The 24,074-nt window shown below is 46.1% G+C and overlaps 1 protein-coding gene across 6 annotated transcripts in view; it reads left to right on the forward strand.

The window, feature by feature from the left end:
- SIK3 (SIK family kinase 3) overlaps positions 1-21,319 on the forward strand; it is a 228,569-nt gene extending 207,250 nt beyond the window's left edge. For 4 of the 6 annotated variants that reach the window (XM_069470852.1, XM_069470853.1, XM_069470856.1 and 1 more), the window contains 10 exons: positions 3,453-3,603; positions 4,323-4,448; positions 4,727-4,812; positions 5,567-5,676; positions 6,703-7,033; positions 7,645-8,531; positions 18,144-18,307; positions 19,128-19,260; positions 20,143-20,311; positions 21,033-21,319. In XM_069470852.1, the coding sequence (XP_069326953.1) occupies positions 3,453-3,603; positions 4,323-4,448; positions 4,727-4,812; positions 5,567-5,676; positions 6,703-7,033; positions 7,645-8,531; positions 18,144-18,307; positions 19,128-19,260; positions 20,143-20,300 (2,146 nt within the window). In that variant the 3' untranslated portion in view covers positions 20,301-20,311; positions 21,033-21,319. The remainder of the gene's footprint in view (positions 1-3,452; positions 3,604-4,322; positions 4,449-4,726; positions 4,813-5,566; positions 5,677-6,702; positions 7,034-7,644; positions 8,532-18,143; positions 18,308-19,127; positions 19,261-20,142; positions 20,312-21,032) is intronic. The other 2 variants (XM_069470854.1, XM_069470855.1) reach the window with 1 other exon arrangement.
- Positions 21,320-24,074: the final 2,755 nt, after the last annotated feature.

Raw genomic sequence — 24,074 nt, forward strand, 5'->3', positions numbered from 1 at the left:
GAGTGAAACTCTCAGAAGACCAACTGTAAATAGGAGGAATTAAAGCCATATCAATAAACTTGACCTTTAGTAATCCACCACCTTCAAAAGAATGAGCATTTCATATCATGTTACCATTGAACAACGAACTTGAATATGGAGAAAGACACAGCCCCTTGTGAATGGTAGAGCAAAGATGCTGCATCTTCTTGAGTGATGTGTTTGAGAAGTCATCCTTTCAATGTTCTGATGGCAAAATCTTTTGCTAGGTCTCTGTTACATTTATAATTCATTCTCTTGAAGAAATAAAACCAAGCTTAACCTTCCTGACCAAGAAAACTTCATTGAATCCAAGTAAGCCAGGAAGCAGGGAGGGAATGACACTTTGCTAGATTAAGATGATTATCTTCTGTGAATACCTTGATGACTTAAAATCTTAGTCATGTCCATTCTGAAGCTGCCCCCAAGCTCGTGGGCCACACTTTCAAAGCTACCAGCAGTTGCTAGAGCTTATTTTATTTCAGTCTTTTGGGGAAGACAGTGAAGAGCAGTCTTACTCAGGAATGTTGACAAGCAGTCAGATTCTGAGGAAATTAGGTTTATATGTATGTTATGAAACCTTGCAACCAGCTCACAGTAGCAAGCGTGATACAATTTTTTATTGTGGTTAGTTACCCACTTGGCGGCATCGATGTAATCAGCAGAGACAGGTGAACTCTGAGCAGACGGAGACATAATTAGTGCCACGTTGGAACTCTGAACGAAGAAAGATAAGCTTTTATAAGTGACTGTCAATAAAATGGTCATTTAGGAGTAGGAAGAATGAAGATTCTCAAATAAAAATCTGATGGCACAGAAAGTCTTTTTCTAATGAAAATCTCTCAGGACCTACACTGTTAGTGCACATTAAAGGGTACTTTGAGCAATTATTGGAGAGCTGCCTTCTCCTCCCCCTGTACATTTCCTATGATTTCTCATAACTTTGAGCTCTACACTTGTACCCAACAGGCCCTTTATTACTTCATTTCTCCTGTTCTCCATCTTTCTTTCCTCCACAGCCTGACACTTAATTTTTCAGCCCTCGTCAGAGTCTATTGTTTAGCTTAAGTCCTTTGGGTATCCTTGTTTAATTCTAGGTGTTCCTCAGGAGGTATTCTTATCGGGGAAACGTGAAGATAGGCACATTTCCAGAGTCAACCTTTATCACAGACCCAATATCCCACTGACGTTTGTTACTCAAAGACCACCTTGGCCCACAGCTCTGTCTATGTGGTATCCACCCTTTCCTACAGCCATTGCCAAGGCCTTGACTACCGGAAGTCTGTCTGCTGTCTGTTTTCATGTTTGGTAGAGTGTTTTGAGGGTTTCCTGTGGCCAAGCCAGTTTGAATTGGAAGAACATGAATGCTCTATGAGTGGCATATTGTGTAAATTGGGGCATTTGTGCAAACTCCGCATGTCTTGATGGGGTCACTATACAAATATGCAACACAAGAGATTAAAGTCAGTCTTTAGGGGAACAGAGAAGCTTTCCAGGCCATAAAACACTGGAAATGGGTGGCTTGGATAGGTTATTGAATTCCCTTCATTTTCTGGAGGAAATGATTAAAGAACAGCGTATATATCTGTTCTTCTGGTATATAAGAGATGAAGTCCATCGTGGAGACAGAAGAGTGTCTGATCAACCTTTTCATTCCTGGAAGTAGGTAATTTAAAATTAACAAAAGTTTTTAAGTATAACAAATAACATAAGATGAATTTTATCCAGGTGAGGAACCAAGTCCCTGTTTGAAGAGTACAGTGTGGGAATATCAGCCTAATGTGAGGCTGTCCTGAGTTTGAACATGATTGCTAATAAAAATAAAATCAAGCATAATTGATGCTATCAGTGCTTCTAAAATGAGCAGCTATGTCAGAAGTGTTCCTCTGAAGTTTCTGTGCTGGACTGACCTGCATATCGGTCTACTTACAACTTGAGCTTCTGGAAAAGTCATGAAATACCTGGACCTGGGACTATTGCTCTGATGGGAGAGAATGATTTTTTGTGCAGAAAGACTGTACTGACTGCTTGAAGAGCACAGTTTTATGAGTGAGTCAGAAATGTGTCCATTATCAGAAAACACTGAAAACCTAGGAGTCAAATTTTAGGAAAAAATAGTGCTTGCTTGCTTTATCTCAAAAAACCTGAAGTAGAAACGGAAATGAGAAGTTTCGAGGAAATGCTCCTGAACGCAGCTTTCAAGATCCCTGTTTCTGGATTGTGTCCCCTCCAGCCATTTGTCTTTTGTGTTACTGAAACAAGTATGTGTTTGTGCTCATTACTGTGTCAAGCTTCAGGTAGAGTCTGAAACAGAAGTCATTGTTAGCAAAGAGAGCTTTCGCCCGCTGCCAGACGCACTTACCAGCTCCGCAGTCATCAGATTCCTCCTGGCCCCTCCCTGTCTGCATTGCATTTAAACTCGCTTGTTAACCCGCTTCCTTAGCTATATGGTTCTGCTTTGGTCAACATGAATCACTGGCAAGGTGGTGCATCATTTCACCCAGAGTTCAGTGTAATGTCATCTCTGCCCTGGACATGAAACCCTGATCCTTTCCATCAGCTATTGGAATGCTGCTTTGGCAGTCTTTTATCTGCTTACCTCATCCTATAAACATCTCTTTCTGATTAGCTCACAGACATAGGCGTTAGCTTCTAACCCTGGTGCCGTCTCAGGCATTACTTATCAATAGCTTGTTCTTTCTCTCTGTTAAGATACTGGCTGTGTTCTGATTCGGCAGTGGGGGTCTTTAAAGGTAATCCACGTGATTCCTCTTTCATTAGGAGGTTTGGTGGTGCTGTTGCTCTGAGAAGTTGATCTTCACAGTAGGTAACCTTTTTTGTGTTGACCAGGTACACGCAGGATCTTAAGGCCCACATTCCTTAAGAACGTGCTGTCTGCATCCTGGGATCAGAAGTCCCCGTGTTCCTCCACCCCAACCTTCATCCTCCATTTTTTAGCACAGAACCTGTGAACCTCCAGGCCAGACCTTTGACCACAAAGCTGACTATAGTTTCCCTCTGGACATATAGAGATTACCTCTCAGGGAAAACTTGGGGTCAAAGAGTGAATTTTAGGTTTCTAAAGGCACTAGATAGAGACATGATTATATTATAAAAGCAAGAGTTCCCGTGCAGCCTGGCCTGGGGGATGTTGAGAAGCTTTTCTCTCTGGCCTAGTATATTTATGAGCTCACCAGGCTTGGAAGGTAAACCAACTGAAGGTAAGTGGAGATGGAAGATGTGCACTTGGAGCCCTCTAAAGGAAAGCAGGCTAGGGAAACGACCAGCTTCTGGAAATGGCATGGAAGTGACATAATATGCAGAGCTACACATGCAGCCAGCCGTCTTTGTGTTCGTCTGGAACAGCAGTCCCTATGTGATTTGGTCACACACCCTGAGTCCCAGCCCCTAACCTTCTCTTCCCGTGTATTCAGCTCTACCTACAAGGACTCCAACACCCTGCACCTCCCTACGGAGCGTTTCTCCCCTGTGCGCCGGTTCTCAGATGGGGCTGCAAGCATCCAGGCCTTCAAAGCTCACCTGGAAAAAATGGGCAACAACAGCAGCATCAAACAGTTGCAGCAGGTAATGGACGAAATGGCAGGCATCTCTGGAGAAGTATGGGTGACAGAGAGGACCGGGGTGGTAAACGTTCTACCCCTGCACGTCAGCAACACTGCAGTTTCATAGGTTAAAACAGCATAGCTGTCTAACATTCTTTCCTTCTTATTATGTACAGCTCGCCCCAGGATCAAACTTGCTTTCCTCCATGAAGAGACTAAATTTTTCTCCTGTCTTTATGGTTTATTGGAAAGAAATGTCTGGGCTTGGGTTTCTGTGGGAAGCACCAGGGAAGGTTCTCCTAAGCAACCCTGGCAGTCCTCATGATTTCAGGCGCTGGGTCTTGTTGGAGCCTGCTCTACATCATTACCACCTGGCGTACTCTCCAGTTGGTAGGGAATGGTGCTCCCAGAGGAAGGAAACATACCTCCAGGCTTCTATAAAGGGCCACGTTCCTTTCTGCCTTCCTGATGACCAAGTTTCAAGTGGCATGTGCTTTGTACACAGATTTCACATTGGACACTTGCCCTCATACACAGACCATCCTTGGTGTTTTCCATTCATTCAGAACTGTGAATATATTTCGTACACAGATACCTTTATAAATGGACTCATCAAGGACACTGTTCTTCTCTTGTGGTGTTTTCTGCCCATGAGACCTTGGGGCAGATCGGCATCTGCTGAGATCACTGCATGGGGTGGAGCTGGCTGCATCCCATCTGTATTAACTGCTTTCCCTTCAGGAGTGTGAGCAGCTGCAGAAGATGTACGGGGGGCAGATTGATGAAAGAACCCTGGAGAAGACCCAGCAGCAGCATATGTTATACCAGCAGGAGCAGCACCATCAAATTCTCCAGCAGCAAATTCAAGTAGGCCGTCACTCTTTGCTCTCTCCAACTTGTTTGGAGTTTGCTTGCAGGCTGATTTGCCTGTGCATTTTGGAGGAGATCACTCAGGGCAAAGTGGAGTTGAGTTTTGTTTATCGTTGACATGTTCAGTAAAGGTAATCAGACCTTTTGGTGAACAAAAAAAAGCATAAATCTGAGACACAGATAGTTTTTTCTGTTTCTTCCCTTCCTGAGAATAACTCTGAGTACTCTTCAAGCTCACGATGATTTTTTTTTTTCCTTTCCCCCATATGTTTTAGGATTCTATCTGTCCTCCTCAGCCTTCTCCACCTCTTCAGGCTGCATGTGAAAATCAGCCAGCCCTCCTTACCCACCAGCTTCAGAGGTAATGAATCATTTTGTGTTATACCTAAGCCATTGTCTCTATAGCCTGGTGTCCTTGGCCTGACTCATATGGGAAATATTGACTGAGTTTAGCATTCATCTTATAAGAATCCATTTGAAAAGCAGAGAAACCAAGTTAAATTTCAGGAGCCTTCCTGAAATCCTGACTTTCTGTGCCACTTCATTTTCTTAGCCCTATGAGAAAAGTAATCAGATGCCTAATACAGGAGGCCAGGCCTAGGCCTACAGTGAACTCTGCCTTTTTGGCTGGGAAGTCTGGTCAAACAGGATGTGGAGGCCAGGCACAGTGGCTCACGCCTGTAGTCCCACCACTTTGGGAAGCAAAGGCAGGAGGATTACTTGAGGCCACAAGTTTGAGACCAGCCTAAGCAACATAACAAAACTCTTCTCTACAAAAAACAGAAAAATTAGCTGGGCACATCAGTGCACGCCTGTAGTCCCTGCTACTTGGGAGGCTGAGGCAGGAGGGTCACTTGAGCCTCAGAGTTTGAGGTTGCAGTGAGCTACGATCACACCTCTGCACTCTAGCCTGAGCCACAGAGTGAGTGAGATCCTGTCTCAATTAAAACATATATAGATAGACAGACTGGCGTGGATGGCTTGTGTATGTTTTTCTAGCATGGAGGCTTTATCAAAACTGAAAAAAATAGTCTCTACTTCTGTTTTGTGTGGCTGAAACTTAAGATTGTACTGTCACCTCACAAAGTTTCCTTATTTGTTTTGTTATTTTTAAGGTTAAGGATTCAACCTTCAAGCCCACCCCCCACCCACCCTAACAACCATCTCTTCAGGCAACCCAGTAATAGCCCTCCCCCCATGAGCAGTGCCATGATCCAGCCTCACGGTGAGTGGAGAGGTTCAGATCGAACCATTCATCACATACACATGGCGACAGTGACTCTTAGTCTTGAGGACCACGAAGCATTTGAAAGGCAGAGTAACATGGTATTCACGGGTGTGGGCTCTGGAGCCAGACTGCCTTTCTTTAAATCCTGGTTCTACCAGTTTCTTAGCTGTGAAACCCTGGGTAAGTTACTTGACTTCTGGGTACCTCAGCTTTCTCAAATGTAAAATGAGGATAATAATGGTATCGTATTTAATGAATAAATATATGTAAAGCATTTGGAATAGTCTCTGGCACAAAACAGTTCCCAAGAAAGGTTAACTGTTACTAATATTTTTAACAAAACCCCCCTCCAGCCCTACCAGATAAAAAGCTGCTACCAGAACCTTTCTTATTGTCATGCCTCCATTTGGCTATCCACCACACATGTGGGACCCTCTCTTGAGGATGTTTAGATGGAGGTGAAGATGAGAAACTGGTGCGAGTCTTTAGCAGTCGGCGCTCTGAGCATCTCCTGGGTAACTCTCCCCAAGCTGCATCCCTTGTCAGTCTCCCAAGGAATCCTTGAGGAAAGTCTGAATTGGCCTCTAGGCCCCTCCTACTCAAAGTGGAATCCTCCAGCCAACAACATTGGCAGGAAAAATAGAATCTCAGTCCCATCCCAGACCCACTAAATCAGAGTCTGCACTTTAACCAGATCTCCAGGCCACTTGTGTGCACATTAAAGTGTGAGAAGCACTGCCCAGATCCACGTTACCCAAAGTACAATCCATGGACCAGCTTTTAAGGGAACTTATTAGAAATACAAATTCTTGGGGACCTACCCTGATCTACTGAATCAGAATTCTGTGGGGAGAGCCCAGGAATCTGTTGTTTAAAGAGTTCTCCAGATTTATCTTATGTACACTAAAGTTTGAGAAGCACTGCTGTAGCTAGTATCTGGTTTGAGTGTCCTCACTTGCTCCCATTACTTCTAGCTGACAGGTAACCTGGGCAGTTGTCACTCTGAGGTTCCTTTTTCTCCAGGTGCATCTCCTTCCCAGTTTCAAGGCTTACCCTCCCGCAGTGCAATCTTCCAGCAGCAGCCTGAAAACTGTTCCCCTCCTCCCAACGTGGCACTAACCTGCTTGGGCATCCAGCAGCCTACCCAGTCACAGCAGGTGACCATCCAAGTACAAGAGCCTGTTGACATGCTCAGCAACATGCCAGCTGCGGGCTCCACTGGGCGGGGCATCTCCATCAGCCCCAGTGCCAGTCAGATCCAGATGCAGCACCGTACCAACCTGATGGCCACCTTCAGCTATGGGCACCGGCCCTTGTCCAAGCAGCTGAGTGCTGACAGTGCAGAGGCTCACAGGTAAGGCTGTCTGATGTCACCTATCCAGGTGATCCAGGTGGGAGGAAGCCCCTTAGCAGGGTGAGAGAAGGAGGGAAGGAGATTGGGTCTGCCTATGCTGTGCTCTTATTTCACCCTTTCCAAAATTTACCAGGGTAGTGGGTTTGGGATGAACTTATAAGCTACTTATTGACCCAGTATTAAAATGCTAATGATGCAAAGGAGGAAACTGGCAAAGCAATCTTACTATTTGCTTGCAAAGAAGAAAGCAGCCTGTTAGAGGAGTCTGTAAAAATGCCAGTTCCCCTTGTCTATTCTTTAAGGAGTCTTTCCCTCACTGTCACTCTCTTCTAAGAGATTGGTGCGTCTTAATAGCTCAAATGATGTTTTAAGATAGGCCAAGTTGCTGCCTTCAAGGTGGAGCTGGATCTGTTATGCACACAATGGCCCAAGTCCCTTGAAAATTACTGGATACACAAACAAGGGGCTGAATAGGGCCGATGTGTACCTCCCCTTCTTCCCTGTTGCACTGCAGCTCTCTGTACCAGTGGGTGCTCCCTACTGAGGAAGAGTAGCAGCTATTCCCAGGGGAGTCTGGCACACTTGTTACTCACTCCCTTTTGTGTCTGCAGCTTGAACGTGAATCGGTTCTCCCCTGCTAACTACGACCAGGAGCATTTACACCCCCATCTGTTTTCGGACCAGTCCCGGGGTTCCCCCAGCAGCTACAGCCCTTCAACAGGAGTGGGGTTCCCTCCAACCCAAGCCCTGAAAGTCCCTCCACTTGACCAATTCCCCACCTTCCCTCCCAGTGCCCATCAGCAGCCGTCACACTATACCACATCGGCACTACAGCAGGCCCTGCTGTCCCCCACGCCGCCAGACTATACAAGACACCAGCAGGTACCTCACATCCTTCAAGGACTGCTCTCTCCCCGGCATTCGCTCACTGGCCATTCGGACATTCGGCTGCCCCCAGCAGAGTTTGCACAGCTCATTAAAAGGCAGCAGCAGCAACAGCAGCAGCAGCAGCAGCAACAGCAAGAGTACCAAGAATTGTTCAGGCACATGAACCAAGGGGATACTGGGAGTCTGGCTCCCAGTCTTGGGGGACAGAGTATGACAGAGCGCCAGGCTTTATCGTATCAAAATGCTGACTCATATCACCACCATCACACCAGCCCCCAGCATCTGCTACAAATCAGGGCACAAGAATGTATCTCCCAGGTTTCCTCACCCACCCCGACCCATGGGTATGCTCATCCGCCGACACTGATGCATTCAGAGAGCATGGAAGAGGACTGCTTGCGTGAGGGGGCCCAGGATGGCTTTCCAGACAGTAAGAGCTCAAATACACTGACCAAAGGTTGCCGTGATAGCCCCCTGCTCTTGAGCACCGGTGGACCTGGGGACCCTGAATCTTTGCTAGGAACTGTGAGTCATGCCCAGGAATTGGGGATACATCCCTACGGACATCAGCCGACCGCTGCATTCAGTAGAAATAAGGTGCCCAGCAGAGGTAAGAGTCTCCGCAGGGTAAGAGTCCTGGGCCAGGCTGCCCTAACTCAGTCATGTTATCTTTTTTCAGCTAGTACCTTGTGTTCCTAAGAAAAAAAGAATTCCTGAGAAGAGCTTCAGGACCGTTTGGGGGGAAAAGCATATAGGAGCTCGGGTATTGGTGGGTAAGGGGTCTGTTTTCAAAATAAAGAGCTAGTGGTAGACAACACTTACTCCAGTCATGAGAAATGTTACCGATTTCCCCAGTTCATACCAAGGTTTCATGGGTTCCAGAAATTCTTGACTGTCATCAAAATAGCTAACTTTAACTTCCACAATAAAAAAAGAAGTCAGCCAAATAAGATTTAGTGTAAATAGTGTTGGAGCAAGAATCGAAGCATCTTAATTCTGCTCTTACCTCTGTCATGAATATGACAACCTTGTCATTTAAATGCTCTGATTCAGATTTTCCTTATCTGTGAAAAAGGAGCAGGAGGAATAATGGTCCTTTGCAGAATATTTGTGAAAAGTAAAACATGTATATATGTTTTAAACACTATCACTATGTGTTTGTCTTTATGCATCATGTTTCTCTCTGTGTGTGTGTGTGTGTGTGTGTGTGAGAGAGAGAGAGAGGCACTTGATAATCTGAAGTATATGATATAAATGTATAAATTTGAAGTATTTGCTCTGGTCATTTTGTTAATGAACTACATACAGAATATTACAGCATCATAAGGGCCCCATGTTATTTCATTTTGTATCACTTTATAATGAAATGAGTATATTAATTTTCATTCTGAAAGAGATTAGGATTACTATCACTAAATTATACTCAGAAAATGTAGTTCTGTTAGCATCATAGCATTCATCCTAGACAAAACCGGGAATGATATCCATCCCATCATCATAGAGCTTGCAGTTTACCACACTTTTCATTGTTGCTGTCCGAGGGAATGAAAGTGAATTTATCCGTAAACTGTCTCACTGAGATTAAGCATTTCTTTCATCCTTCCCTCCCTGGAACTACCTGCACCTCCTGCCCTGTCCTTTAAAGTCAACACTCTAAACTCAGCTCCGCGGGGAATTCGATCCTGCAGCACAGAACAGCACAGCAGACCTTGCTCTAAAGCAGTCTGTGTGAAAAAGGCGTGGTGATTTCAGGTTGTGCTCATTGTGGACTGATGGGGAGGATACTGCGGTTGCATAAAGCACCGGTTACAGCCTGCGAGTTTGAACAGGTGGGAGTCACCCAGCTCCCAGGTCTGCCCCAGTCACACATACTGAGTTCATCTGTGGCTGCTGCGTTCCTAGGTGGACCTGGGTGGGAGCTTTCGGAACCAGGGCGTATGTGGAATGTCCAGCAGAACTGGGGGTGTTTAGGGTTGGGAGGAAAAACTAAGAGAAACATCATACTTGACAGAAGAAGGGGTTAGATTTTTCTGGATTGATGTTACAGGGCAGAACCAAGATCAGGATAGAAGTTGCAGCAAATTTCTACGTGGAAGAAGAAATTTCCTATGGAAGACCTGTATAAAAACTTTCTAGAATAGGCTGCCTCAGCAGCCTGGGAGCTTCTGTTGCTGGGAGCGTTCTAGCAGAGGGGGGATGATGATTTGGAGGATGCTGTGGAAAAGATTCCTGTGTGAATGAAAGTTTGCAGCAGATGAGCGTACTATAGTTGGCATAAAAAAGGAGAACAGCTAACTTTTCTATTGTGCTTTCCATGTGCCGGCCACCAAATACCGTTCATAGATAAATTAATTTAATCCTCACAACAGCCCTATAAGGTAGTGACTCTTATTATCCCCATTTTACCAATGAGACAACTGAGGGACAGAGATTAAGTAACTTGCCCCGAAGGTCAAAGCTAGTGAGTGGCAGCCGAACCTGAGAGTTGCTCACACTAGCTCCTGCTAACACTCGAAACTGACTGAGCATGCCCGAGGTGTGCAAGGCACTGAGGAAGGAGCAAAGCTGGAGCAAATAGTGCTTCACCCTCCGTCCCTCCCCCAGCTCTGGATTGCCATGTGTTGAAATGCTTTTTGAAACGTTTTTCTTCAAATTATTTTCTCTAATTTCTCTTCACTTTCCCTCCTGTGTACGGAAAGATGGAGAACATGTATTCATCATTGTCCCCTAATTGTCAGAGGAGCCCCCCGCCCCAGCCCCCTTGGCAGGCATGCTGGTCTGTTTGGTACCCATAGTAGGCAGATGTGGTTGGGACAAGCGCCGTGGGAGGAGGAGAGGAAGGAGAGATTACTTCTAGATCAGAGGAACAGGGTGGGCTTCCAGCAATACGTAGCATTTGGGTTGGGTCTTGATGGATGAAGACCATTTTTGCCACTGGATTTAGAGGAGAAGCATGAGAAGAAAGTAATGGGTAAGACTGTTCTAGGAAAGCTTTAGGGGACAACAAGCAGGCTTGGCTGGCTTGAGGTACAGTGTGCATGAAGGAATCAGGGCAGAGGTTTTCTCAAATAGAGTATTGTCCAGATCCGGCTGCAGTGTGCCGCACGAACAGTGGCATGCCACCCAGTTCTCCTGGCAGTTTTAAATCAATTTGTAGTCCTGTCGGTTGGTCCCTGTCATAAGTCTTTTAAGTCTAAGGACTTCACTTCAGGTCGATACTTTATGGTTAGGGTTCTTTTGACAAATCTGTCCCACCTCTTCCTCTGGCGGGCTCACTGCCATTACTCCTCTCCTCCCTCTTCCTTCTCCCTCCTGCTTACGTCTGCCACCATCACTGCCGTTATCCCCCACAGACATCTCTTTGGGCTTCTGGAAGAGTCAGTCCGTAAGTGTATCCATAAAGGTTTCAATTCAAAACTACCCTGTCCTTGTAGCCTTATTATCAGTTCTGCTGGTGTCTTCCCTCAAAGTCCCATTTTTTCATTCATCTTTTCCTTCTGACCTTTGATCTGAGCTTTCCAGAAGCTGTCATCTTAGTTCCTGCCCTGCTTGCTAGTGCCCTGTGGAGATTTGTTTTCCTAATGTCTACTCAGTTTACTCTAAACTTCATTTTTTACCTTCGCCACACAGTATGCCCTTTCTTGCTCAAGTACTATTCACTCTACCTCTTTCTAACATCTGTTCCTGTTTTGTAACTTTGGGCATGACATATACGATTATCTTTAACAAATAAAGCTACCTGTTTATTATTATGTGAGTTTAGAATCCAGTCTAGTGAAGTGATGCAGTAGAGACATTAAAGGCCTAGGGAAGCCCAGTGCTGCTTAAGAATTAAAAATCCCTTGGGAGATGTATGTCTGTGTGTGTAAACGATTTCTTATCCCAAGGCGTCCCCATTGGCCTCACCTGAAACAAGCAGAGCTTACTCTGTGACCACAGGCCTAGCATGTAACCTCACTTCCATTTTTTTCATCTGTGCACTGAGGGGTGTAAAGCTAAATGCTCCCCTGAGAGAAGGAGCATGGCATTAATGTTTGTAGGATGCCTGCTCCGTGCTTGGTAGTTTTAACTCAGTTGCTCATTTTTCACAACCGCCCTGGGAAGCATGTGTTAAGATCCCTCTGTAGGGTAGAAACTGAGGCTCCACAATCTCTGCCTGCTTTAACCTGACTTCATTCTCGTCTTTTAAAAACTTGACAGCTTACATTTTTACTTTATCAAAGAATCATCAGATAGTTTTGCCATCACTTTTGCCAAGAAAGGATTCTAATGCGATGCCCTCACCACCTTGTGGGAGAGCTCATTCTTGTTAACTTTTTTGGACAGGGAGGAATGCCTGCTCTTTCCTTTAATCATCCCTCCATTTCTGTATAGTTAGTTACACACTAGTCCCAACACACTTCAACTGTTACTTCCACATTGAGCAAATTCAGCAAGGCTTACTGAATGACTGTTGCACAAGACTGCACTGTTGGCGCTGTGGGAATGCAGAGATGAAAACATAGAGAACCTGCCCTCAGGCTCTTATACTCTGCTGGGAGAAGTGAGACAAGCACATAAACAGCTTTACAGTGAAGTGCTATGTAAGGAGTGCTCCAAGAGTAGAGCTAGTGTGATCTTCCTAATATCTCTTAAGGGTAGGTGAACAGGGATTGTTGGTGTTAGTCAATGAAAATTAGATGCCATCGTATCAGTGTCCATGGTTACCTATTTCCTTTGCGGCTGTTTGTCACCAGCCACTGTGAGGCCAGGCACTGCCGGAGCACTGAGCAGGCAGCATGCCTGAGGTCTGTTTCCAGTGTGTGTAAGTGTCAGGGCTATACATGCCCCGCACTAGCTATGATCTCCCTGTCTGCCAGTCTAGAAGTAAAAATAAGGTTTGTCTTCCTTCCGTAGCATTACAGACATTTCATTTTTTGACTCCGCAAATAAGTACAGCATAACCCGTCTACACAGTGAGATTACCAGCTTGAACTCACAAAACCACATCCTCTTCTCTGAGCTCAGCCAGCTTCAGCATTATTACTTTCAGCCCCAGAGAGGAGTAAAATGCTGGCAGACTGGGAGGGGGTTACCCTCAGAGCCTTGAAGAGGAATATGCAAGCACATTGTCTCTCTCATTTTCTCTTAAAACCCAGTAAATGAGTAAGGACAAGTCAACATTGACAGATTCAATAGAGAGTTGTGCAAGCCGTCCCAAAGTTCCCCGGGCAGGGGGTGGTGCACATTTTTTCCCTTGCGTGATCAGACGATCATCCCGCCCTCTGTGTTGTCTCAGCATTACTTTGGCAAATGGCCAAGCACAGGGCTCTTGGGGGCCATCTTTCCCCCATTATTTTTGTAGCCCTTGGTGAAACTAACAATTCTCTAGTTGCTGAACTGGCATAAAGGATGCCAAAGGTTTGACCCTAAATCTCACATCCTTTGGTCAGTGAGTCAGTCTACTTACACCCCTCCCCCACACCAAATGGTGAGTCAGTCTCATTTATAGTGTCATAAAGGACTCCTAGACTCAGGGTCAACATGCTTACTAAAAATAATACTTATATAGTCCTTTACAATTTATTAAAGACCCTTTCACATGTGTTATCTCCTTGTGCCCTCAAACAACCCTCATTTTTTAGATTAGAAGCCTTAAGGAGAAGTTCAATGACTTACTCGTGTTTGTACACACTGTTCGTGGTAGAGCTGGATCCTGACTTGAAGTTCTCTGATTCCCTGGTCTTCTTTCCTTTATGTCCCCTTACCCCTACTCCATACCTTCTAAGCACATCTGCCAAGTGAAAGAGGCCAGCCCTTCCAGATCTTTTTTTTTTTTTTTTTTGAGACAGAGTCTCACTCTGTTGCCCGGGCTAGAGTGCTGTGGCGTCAGCCTAACTCACAGCAACCTCAAACTCTTGTGGTCAAGCAATCCTACTGCATCAGCCTCCCGAGTAGCTGGGACTACAGGCATATGCCACCATGCCCAGCTAATTTTTTTTTTCTATATATTTTTAGTTGTCCAGCTAATTTCTTTCTATCTTTTTAGTAGAGACAGGGTCTCGCTCTTGCTCAGGCTGGTCTCAAACTCCTGAGCTCAAATGATTCACCTGCCTCGGCCTCCCAGGATTACAGGCGTGAGCCACCACGCCCGGCCTCCTTCCAGATCTTTGACTTACTGATAATCCTGAAACTCGAGCAGAGCCCTGGCTTACTCTCCAGCTCCTACTAATACACTTCCTCTTCACCTGGTTTTTAACTCACATTGTCTCTCCTAAATCAGAGGCTTCTTCTCTGGAAATTAAAGTTTCAGTAACTCATTCGTTCATTTACATATGGGTAGATTATCCCCATAATTCTGCATGTAGGGTTCTGTGATAAAATCAGTTTCCTTGTTTTTGTCAGCTGGTTCAGTATGCCCTTATCTACTCATAACTTCTCTGAAATGAATATTATAAATAACGCCAGTCTTTCAGGTTTTTACAGTGGACCAGGTTCTGTTAAGCACTGCACACCCCTGTGGAGTAGGTCCTATTTTACAGATAAAGAAACTGAGACCTAGGGAAGTCGAGTAACCTGTCCAGGTCCTGCTCCTTGGGAAGCAGGGAAGCCGGGATTCAAGGCCAAGTCTTCTTGACCCCAGAGCGTGTGCTCGTGACTGCTGCGCTCGGCTCCAGCTCGGCTCAGGAGTGAGCACTGGGTGGGGAGTCGGGAAGGCTCATCACGTGACTTGTCAAACGGTAGTTTGCTCTGTCTCAGTGGCACTTTCAGGCCTGTTGGCATCAGACCTGAAGGCTGGGAAGAGAGCAGACAAGTCAGAGCCAAAAAGGAGGGTGCATGTCTTGGTTTGGAGAGACCCCATCGTCAGGAATAAAACAAATTCAAAAAGAGAAGAAAGCAGACTTAACAGACATGGCAAACAAACAAAAACATTGAGGCCTCCAGAATAGGTAGGAAGGCCCTAAATATCACAAACCAGGACTGTATACATTTTGTTAGCTCTGCCATTTCCTCATGTTTGGTACTGATCCTTTAAAAATCTTTAAACAGGAGAGCTGTGCTCATGTTTATCTTTGGGGGCAGCGAGGAGGTGCAACTGATGAGATTTGCACCCAACTCTATAACCAGGCTTAAAGAAAAAAAGCTCCCCAAGGAACTGAGTGGATAGTGCTAGCTATCAAAGAAGAGAATGCAGGCATTAGGGAATACTTTGAAAAAGTAAGAAGCAGCTACTCGTGTTGTTTCTTGGCAAAGCAAAGAGAATCAACATTTCCTCACTCCCACGGAGCCAGTGTTGCACCACTTCCTGCCAGTGGGTTTTGGTTGGTCCTGGGGCCAACACATGAGCCGTGCCCACTGGGGAATTGCGCTGAGTGGGTGAGATGGGCGAGCTAATCCCACAGAGCAAGTCCTGGTGTAGGTTTTCTTTTATTTCTCTCTGTCTGCTGCTGGCTTTTAGCTCTGAATAGCAAAAGAGTTGGCTTCTGGCTTCTCCTTTGACCTCTTTGCTCAGAGAACTTTCAAAAGATTTTCCACTTGCCTTCATGTTTGGTAGTTGGAAAGGTCCCTCCTCCTCTAATTGTTCTCCTGAATGTCTTTCATTACTGTGTGCATATCAGTTAGTTCCCCCTTCCCATCCTACCTCAGCCTCTAAGCCCAGGCCTAACCTTGATTCTTAAAGGAAACCATTTGAATATAGAGATCTGAAACCCTTGACCCAACACTCAAGCAGTATCCTTTCCTTAATTGTTCAAATGGATACTAGAATGGCACAGTTAGCATTAGAGCTGTTTTCCTATTAAGAATTTTTTTTTTTTTTTTGAGACAGTTTTGCTGTGTCACCCAGGCTAAAAGTACAGTGGCACAATCATAGGTCACTATAACCTTAAGCTCCTGGGCTCAAGAGAACTTCCCACCTTGGCCTCCCAAGTAGCTGGGACTACAGGCATGTGCCACCACATCTGGCTAATTTTTTTTATTTTTAGTAGAAGCAGTGTCTCACCATGGTGCCCAGGCTGATCTTGAACACCTGGCCTCAAGTGAGCACCCCACCTCAGCCTCCCAAAGTGCTGGGATTACACGTGTGAGCTACCATGCTCAGCCTAAGAATTTTTTTAAAACTTGGTCTCACCAAGCAAGGGTCAGGTTGTCAGGAAATAAGCCCAGTAGTTGTCAAGGAGCTTTAACTCAGAAAACTAACCAAGCAAACACATTGTCAAGTCCCAGGCCCTTAAAGATAAGCCAAACGTGCTACCAGGAGGGTCCTGTCAACTTAGGTGTGGCCCTGATAATCTTCTTGACTATCCCTGATCAAGAAGAAATACCAGTGGGACGTGGTGGCTCACGCCTGTAATCCTAGCACATTAGGGAGGCTGAGGCGCAAGGATTGCTTGAGGCCAGCAGTTCAAGACCAGACTGGACAATAGCGAGAGCCATCTCTACAAAAAATTAAACACGTGGCCGGGAGTGGTTGCACGTACCTGTAATCCCAACTATAATACTAGGGAGGCTGAGGCAGAAGGATCCCTTGAGACCAGGAGTTGGAGGCTACAGTGAGCTATGACTGGGCCACTGCACTCCAGCCTTGGCAACAGAGCAAAACACTGTCTCAAAAAAAAAAAAAAAAAAGGAAAGAAAGAAAGACTCATTTCTCTTGAACTCCTTTCTGTCCAAACTCCAGTCCATAGAGTTGCATGACTCTGACAGGATAGTAACTCACATTAAGAGAGCATTTATTAATATCAGTTAAAGAGATCATTACTACCTACTTACTGGGTATAAGACAATGTTCTAGAACACTGGAGGTTCACAGACATGCATAAGATACAGTTCTTGTCCTCAAAGGACTTACAGTCTAATATGAATGATTAAAGTAAGTACACAATTGAACATGGTATCAGGGATAATGTTAGAGCAACCAAAGTCTTTTGAAGTTCAAAGGAAGAAACAATCTACTTCTGTTCGAAAGGGAAGGTTTCATAAAGATAATAACATTTGAGATGGTCCTAGAAAATAAGTTGATTTCGATTGGCAGGAATGGAGGCAGAAGAGTCAGGCATTTACAAGGAGAGGGAAGATCAAGGAGAGCGAATGCATAAAATTGTGAATGGGTGGGGAAGACTCAAGTGGTCCTGTTTGCCTGAACCTTAGCATGTGCAGGGGAGAAGAGTGTGAGATACTGATTGGAAGACAGGCTGGGGCAATGTTGTGAAATGAAGTGAATGGACTACTCTCTAGAAATGCTCATCTTTGTAGGGCAGTGGTAGGGGCATGGTTAGGAGGTTAGTATAACATCCAGGCAAGAGGTAAGAGGGCTTCCATGCAATTGGAAGGAAGGGGACTGAAGTGATCAGCACTGCAGAGGCAGATTCTTTAGACTTCAAGCTGCTGTGGGACCAGGAGTGAGGAATCCATAGCGATCCCACAAACTCATGCCTGGAAGGTTAGGAAAATGAGGCAGCAAAACAAGGATGTGTGAAGGAGTAGCAGGTCACAGGGGAAGTTGATGGGTTTGGAATTGCACACGGTAAGTGTTATATTATATGCTGGGTAGACACCCAGGACAGATAGCTAGTAAATGGCTGGAAGTAAGGATCTGGAGCTTAAAAGAGGATTTCAGTCATTCTTTACATACAGGCATACAGTGGAAGCCATGAAAACAGACGACATGGCCTGAGTAAGTGTGGGGAGAGAGAAGGTGAGGGACAGAATGTGAAGAGTCCTTGCTTACAAAAGGGTGGAGGAGCCATGGAAGGAGTCAGAAGCCGCAGTTAGAGAAGCAGAAAGAGGAGAGGACCAGGGTGGCACCCTGAGGGGGACGCCAGGGGAGGAGAGAGGAGGCATCCGCAGAATGGAGGCCATCCTCCCAGCTGGAGGGCCCTGGAAGCTCTGAGAGTGATTCTTACGTGCATCTGGATTTGGGAACATAGCACCGTTAAGTCAGCAGAGAAATGAAGCAAGAAGGAAAGGTTTGGTGTGATCTGGCCGTACCCTGTTAGGTGGGATGTTTTTCCTAAGGGCATGGTCCCTTCCTAAAGAGGCTCAATTTGCTGCAGGAATTCGGGTTGTTGGGCTGGTCCAGGCTCCTGTAAGTGCCACCACCAGCCAGCTGAGGATTAGCAGTTAGTGCACATGGTGGTCTTCAGCCTTGCCCACTGTCCCTTGCAAGACATTTCTTTGACGGGAGTTTACATGTTGAGAAAAATTCCAGGTCTGCTGACCCGATTTTGCTCTGTCTCCTCAGAGTCTGTCGTAGGGAACTGCATGGATAGAAGTTCTCCGGGACAAGCAATGGAAATGCCAGGTCACAATGGGCTTGGGTACCCAGCACGTCCCTCAGTGCGTGAGCACCACAGGCCCCGGACCCTCCAGAGACACCACACGATCCAGAACAGCGACGATGCTTACGTATGTTGGTCGCCCCTGCTTTTCAGAGGTGGGATCCTACCAGTTCCAACCTGGAAAACAGAACGTCATGATATGGGCAGCATCTCTCCTCTTTCTTATCAGTCAGCCTCCAGTACCATTTGTTTGAATCACCCTAACAGACCAACCTTAACTCCAGTAGAATCTGTACTCCCACTTTTAGACTGAGGAATTAAAAATAGTGGTCATCTGTTTCCTGGAGTCTCAGTCATTAGACCTCTCCCCAGTCTAAACCCAGGCCCCAGCAAATGAAGCCTTAGGCCTTTGGTTAGTTTTCAGTGGCTACATTGAACTTATTTAGATAAAGGAAGCTGATCTGGCTCGGCAAAGCTTTGCTTTCCTAGAGTGGCACTAACACGGTAGCATCTAACCACGTTGCTATTCAAATTTAAACTTATTAAATTAAATTAAAAATTCAGTTCTTCAGTCATACTAGACACAGTTTAAGTGCTCAATAGCCACCTGTGGCTAGTGGCTATCCTACTGGACAGGGCAGACATAGATCATTTCCATCATTGCAGAAGGTACCAGTGGACAGTACTGTCCCAAGATAAACTCCTAGTGGTGACAGGGATGGGTCAGAAACCTGGTTTTGGAAGGATGCGTAAGTGTCGAGGTTACCTGGCCCCCCGCTGAGATTGACCACGCCCTCTCCCTGCCCACTCTGGCGGCATCCCCCCCTTCACATGGTGCCGCAGGGGAAGGGAGTCTGGGCGTGGTGCCCCCCAGCTGTCTCTAAGGGTCACCTGAGTGTGGCAGATTTTCTGGTATCAGTATTTCCTTTCCTAATTGTTTTCTGCAGGTACAGCTGGATAACTTGCCAGGAATGAGTCTCGTGGCTGGGAAGGCGCTTAGTTCTGCCCGGATGTCGGACGCAGTTCTCAGTCAGTCTTCGCTCATGGGCAGCCAGCAGTTTCAGGATGGGGAAGATGAGGGTAAGAGGCCTCACGCATGGGGTACCCCAGGGAAGTTCCTAGGGGAGGCCCTCCCTCCGTAATTAGTGATTGTTCCACTTTTCTGTAGAAGGAGCCCATGGGGAGGCAGAACCACAGCATCCCCAAGGGTCCGATACCGCACCCTTCCCCACTTGTCCCCCACTGGCCGTGAGTGTGTAGAGGCGGCACAGCTTCTGGTTAAGCACAGGGCCATCGCCTTGCTGTCTCTAGTACTTTGTGAAGACACGCCTGAATTGTTCATGTGGTTCTGATTAGAGGGCATCATGTCCTAATGGAGCATTTCCGCCTCTCCTTCGAGCCTGTCAAGGGAGGGTGTCAGGACGAATGTCAGGCCCAGGCCTTGGCATGGACAGTTTGCAGTAGATCCCAGCACTGCCCTGTACATGCTCTGCTTGGCCTTTCCTGACCCCAAGGCCCTCATCTGTAAGCTGGCCAAAACAATAGAACCTGTATCCTAGATTGTGCTGTGAGAGTTGACCGGCTCACCAAGGGTAAAGTGCTTAGCGTGGTGCCTGGAATATTCTGAGCAGGGAAATTATTGGCTTTCACCCTTAAAGAGGTGAGGCTTTCTCAAGGAGTGGTTCTTTATCTTCTCTGACACTATAGTAATCGATCGTACTTAGAGTGGGAGAGGGTAAAGGAAAAGGAAGAGATGGAACACTTAGAGGAGAACGCAGGAAGAATCTTGGCCCCAGCCCACAGTTGCTCAGCTGAGGGACTGCTATGAGCCGCAGAATTCAGGGCTGGAGTCAGACTGCGGGGTGCTCAGCCGGGTTGCCTTCTCTTCCTCCTCTCCCTGCCCCGCGCTCACCTACCCACCCAGCTCCTTGCCAATCTCACATGTTCTTTTTGGTCTTGCAGAATGTGGGGCGAGTCTGGGAGGTCCTGAGCACCCAGACCTGAGTGACGGCAGCCAGCATTTGAACTCCTCTTGCTATCCGTCTACGTGTATTACGGACATTCTGCTCAGCTACAAGCACCCTGAGGTCTCCTTCAGCATGGAACAGGCGGGAGTGTAACGAGAAACAGAGTGAGTGTCACCCTGGCCATGGTCAAACCAGCCCTTCGCCCAGTGCCAGCTCTGGATCCTGTCCACAAGTGGTGGCCGGTGAAATGGACAAGGCCGCTCTTCCCCTCGTGGCCTTCACACTTTCCTGCTTTTTCATTAAGCACTGTGCTAGTTTTAAGGGCATGGACAGGGGCACACAGAAGAAATGCCAGACATAGCCCCTTCTTTTAATTCTGGGGCTAAGGCACAAGACCTGCCCCAGGTTTAGGTGCTGTAGCCCACCAAGACAGAAGTGAGCTACGGCTCCAAAGGATAGTGGTGACCTCTGGCCAGTGTAATAAGGACAGGAGGAAGTCCTTAAACTCAGTCCTGTAGGATGAAACCCAGCAAGAAAACATTTCCAACCCTATTTTTTAAGGCTGTACAGAAGCAAGTGGCAGGACATTCCAGACAGGGGAAATAAGTAATCAGAGGCCGGCGGTAGGAAGTGGATAAACTGACTAGTTTGGCTGGCACAGGGTCCACAGCAGGTGTTGTTGGTTCTGTCTGAAAAATCTTTGACAGAAAAGACTTGATGAAAGTGAGGCCATCCGGCAAATCCACGTTAGAGCCTCAGCACGGCGGCCTCTTGAAACACCTGGGGCGAAAGGGAGCCAGGTGCATCTTTTAAAAAAGTTTTCAATCGAGTATTTGTATCTTGCTCTTTTCAAACTAATTCTCTTCTGTGTCTGCTTTGTTGCAGGTTTTGTGTACAGCTTGGGAATTAAAAGGTTGATTTTAAACCAACAGTATCTAGCAGCATTGCGCCAAATTGCCATTGTGTTTCTCTCCACCCGGATATCGTGGCCCTTTCCTCACGTTCGGTTCATCGGTGTGCTGTTCTTGCGGGCTCTGAGGGGGTTTTGCCATGTTTGCTTGTATGACCAAGTCACCAAGGAAATAAACAGGAAATTTGTGTTCTCCATCTTTTGTGACAGTGTAATAGAGTTGGTGGTTTTCTTGTTTTGTTTTTGGGTTTGTGTTTTTTTTGTTTTGGTATGTTTTCTCTTGGAGGTGATTTACTTTCTTTTCTTCCTTCCTTTTTTTTTCTTTTTCTTTTCTTTTTTTTCTGTTTTTTGTTGTTTTTGTTATTTTATTTTGGGTTCTTTTTTCTTTCTTTCTTTCCTATTTTGAGACAGTTAGAGCTCAGAGACCAGGGGCCTCAGGGCCACTTCCTCCCTAGCCTTCAACAGAGAACGCTCCATTCCTCTTCATTGCTCTTCTGCAGGAGCAAATACTAAAGGATAACATCCTCTGGAATCTTAGTGGCCAGGAAAAGGAGAGAGGACCAGGGATGGCCTCTGGCACTTAGAGAACAAAGAGAGAGCAAAGAAAGAGAAACCCCCAAGCCTGGAACCTAGAGAAGTCTTTACTGCTGGGATCCACTGGAAAACATGTCTGACCCAGCCAAGATCGTATCAAGACTTTAGCGTGGAGGCTGGAGACTTAGCATAGGTGGGCTGCCAGTTAGAATGGCTCTGTCTGAGCCTTCTCTTTAGTGTGTAACGCAGCCCCCTTCTTGTAACCTGGAAAGTTGGTTGCCTTTACCATCCTGCTGGTTCTACCCGTGGACTGAACGCTGAACAGTGGTGCATTATGCTTTTTGTGTCATCTTTCATTCTCATTTTATATTGTGCTATAATAAGGATTGTTTCTCCATATATATACACACACATCTATATACATGCTTTCCACATATATATGTGTGTGTGTGTATATACATATGCTTTCCCCTTTCAGCCTCTTTGTTAGAAGCAAGAAGCATAGGAGGTTGTCTTGGGTCCTGCCTCCTTCCTAACCGCTGCCTCCTCCTCCCTGGGCATCCTCAGCCCCTATATTTTAATTCTTAATCATGTAGGAATTGTTTTTGGTAAATGTTGATATTATTGTTATTATTATTATTAATAAATAAAGACAAAGGGATTTTTGTTTAAAAGAAATGTTTAACCAGATTCTGTTCTATTTGAATTGTGACTTGCACCTTTTGTTCAAGTATTTCCTTTAGGCATTGCAATTGTGAACAGCTCTGACTCGTGCCAGTGACAGACAGCGGTCTCCTTTCCCCAGCTGCAGCAGTGCATACGCAATAGCTATTGTCTGTGTCATTATCTTTCTTTCTCTTCACTGTTAGAAACCAAAGTCTCCTCTGCCGGCTGGGGGCTGAGAGAGGATCTGGGTTATCCCCCTTCTGATCTTCAAAACAAGAGAGAGATGTTAAATATTCTGACTCTCAATCCTTTTCTTCTGGGAAAGGAGAGTAAGACGTCCTGAGTCCCCTCCTAGTCTTTCATCCTGAATTTGCACAGAAGAAAGCGGGTGCCCAGCATGGCTGTCCTGGCGTTGCTGGCAGGATCCCCATGCAGCTTGTCCTTCTCCACTGATACTGGCAGCTCGGCTCCTGGACCCAGTATCCCTCGTGGATTTCTGCAGTGCAAGAGCCTTTCTCGGGATCTGTCCTGTGTTTCCACGGTCCCCAATCTTCTCTTCACTTGGTGGGGCCACCAACTACTCACGAGAAGGAGGCTTACCAAGAAAGCCCTAAAAGTTATTGTTTGACTTCTCTGGGCTTGTTCCAACTCGGACGCCCCCAACGCGCCCTGCCACGACCACACGCTCAGCCTGATCTGTTTACATGGTACTGTACGTATGGGAGAGCAGACTGCACCCTCCAGCAACCACCCAGACGGAAGCCAGTGAGCCTATTAACCGTGCCATCTTGCGAACTACACTTTTAAAAAAACATTGCTTTGTATTGTAGTAACCAATATGCGCAGTATATGTTGAATGTATATGAACATACTTTCCTATTTCTGTTCTTTGAAAATGTCAGAAGTATTTTTTTCTTTCTCATTTATGTTGAACTAAAAAAGGATTAAAAAAAATCTCCAGATTCACACTGCTTCAAGATCTTTTGTCCTTTTTTTGGTAGGGCACTTACAACTTAGTGACTTATTTGGACAGCAGGAGGTTGTGAAAATAAAAATCTGATCATGTTCTTATGCTGATGTAGTATTTGCCTTGTGGTTTGGAGTCTAGTTGGGAGAAGCATCCAGGTGGGTGGAAGCTGGAACGCTGGAGGCTGGAGAAGTGTCCCACGCTTAGGGTGGGGCTTTGAGTGATTCATTATCCCACCTCACCGTGTGAAACCAGCATTCTCTAGAAGCCTGAACTCAGCTCCACGCTGTGTCCCCAGGAACCCAGCTTGAACTCTGCACCCTTACAAGGGAGCATTTGAGTTTGCTGAGTTGCACAGAAAACAGATTCCTTGAAAGGGTACTTTGGAAGGAGTAGAGAGAAGGGAGATCTCAAAGAGTTGGCACAGGCTGGATCCTTTATGAGGTGACCCCAATGGGCTAGTGATACGAAAGCCAAATGAGTGTTAGGACAGGAAGGGGACTTTTCCTATAGTTTTCCCCTTTTTCTACACCTGGACTTCAAAGGACAGGGTAGAATTTCCAGCAGGGTCCCAAGCATGGCTAAGTGATAGCTGGTTGAGGGTCTTCTATGAGGAAAGCTTACCAACACCGGAAACACTGAGTTTGTAGAAAAAACTGAAAGGAAGGAATTTACAAAAGCTTTCCAGTCCCTGGGGGACCAGAAAGTCACTGTGGGGCTGTTTAGAACAGCAAAGAGCCTTCTCAAAAAGGGTCTTCTAGAAATCCCGAGTCTGTACACACTCCCATGCAAGCCTAGGTGAGTCTGTGGAACCAGTGATAACAGCAGATGCCTTCCAACAATTTGTAAC

The sequence above is a fragment of the Eulemur rufifrons genome, chromosome 6 (genome assembly GCF_041146395.1).
Source record: "Eulemur rufifrons isolate Redbay chromosome 6, OSU_ERuf_1, whole genome shotgun sequence".
NCBI classification, from domain to species: domain Eukaryota; kingdom Metazoa; phylum Chordata; class Mammalia; order Primates; family Lemuridae; genus Eulemur; species Eulemur rufifrons.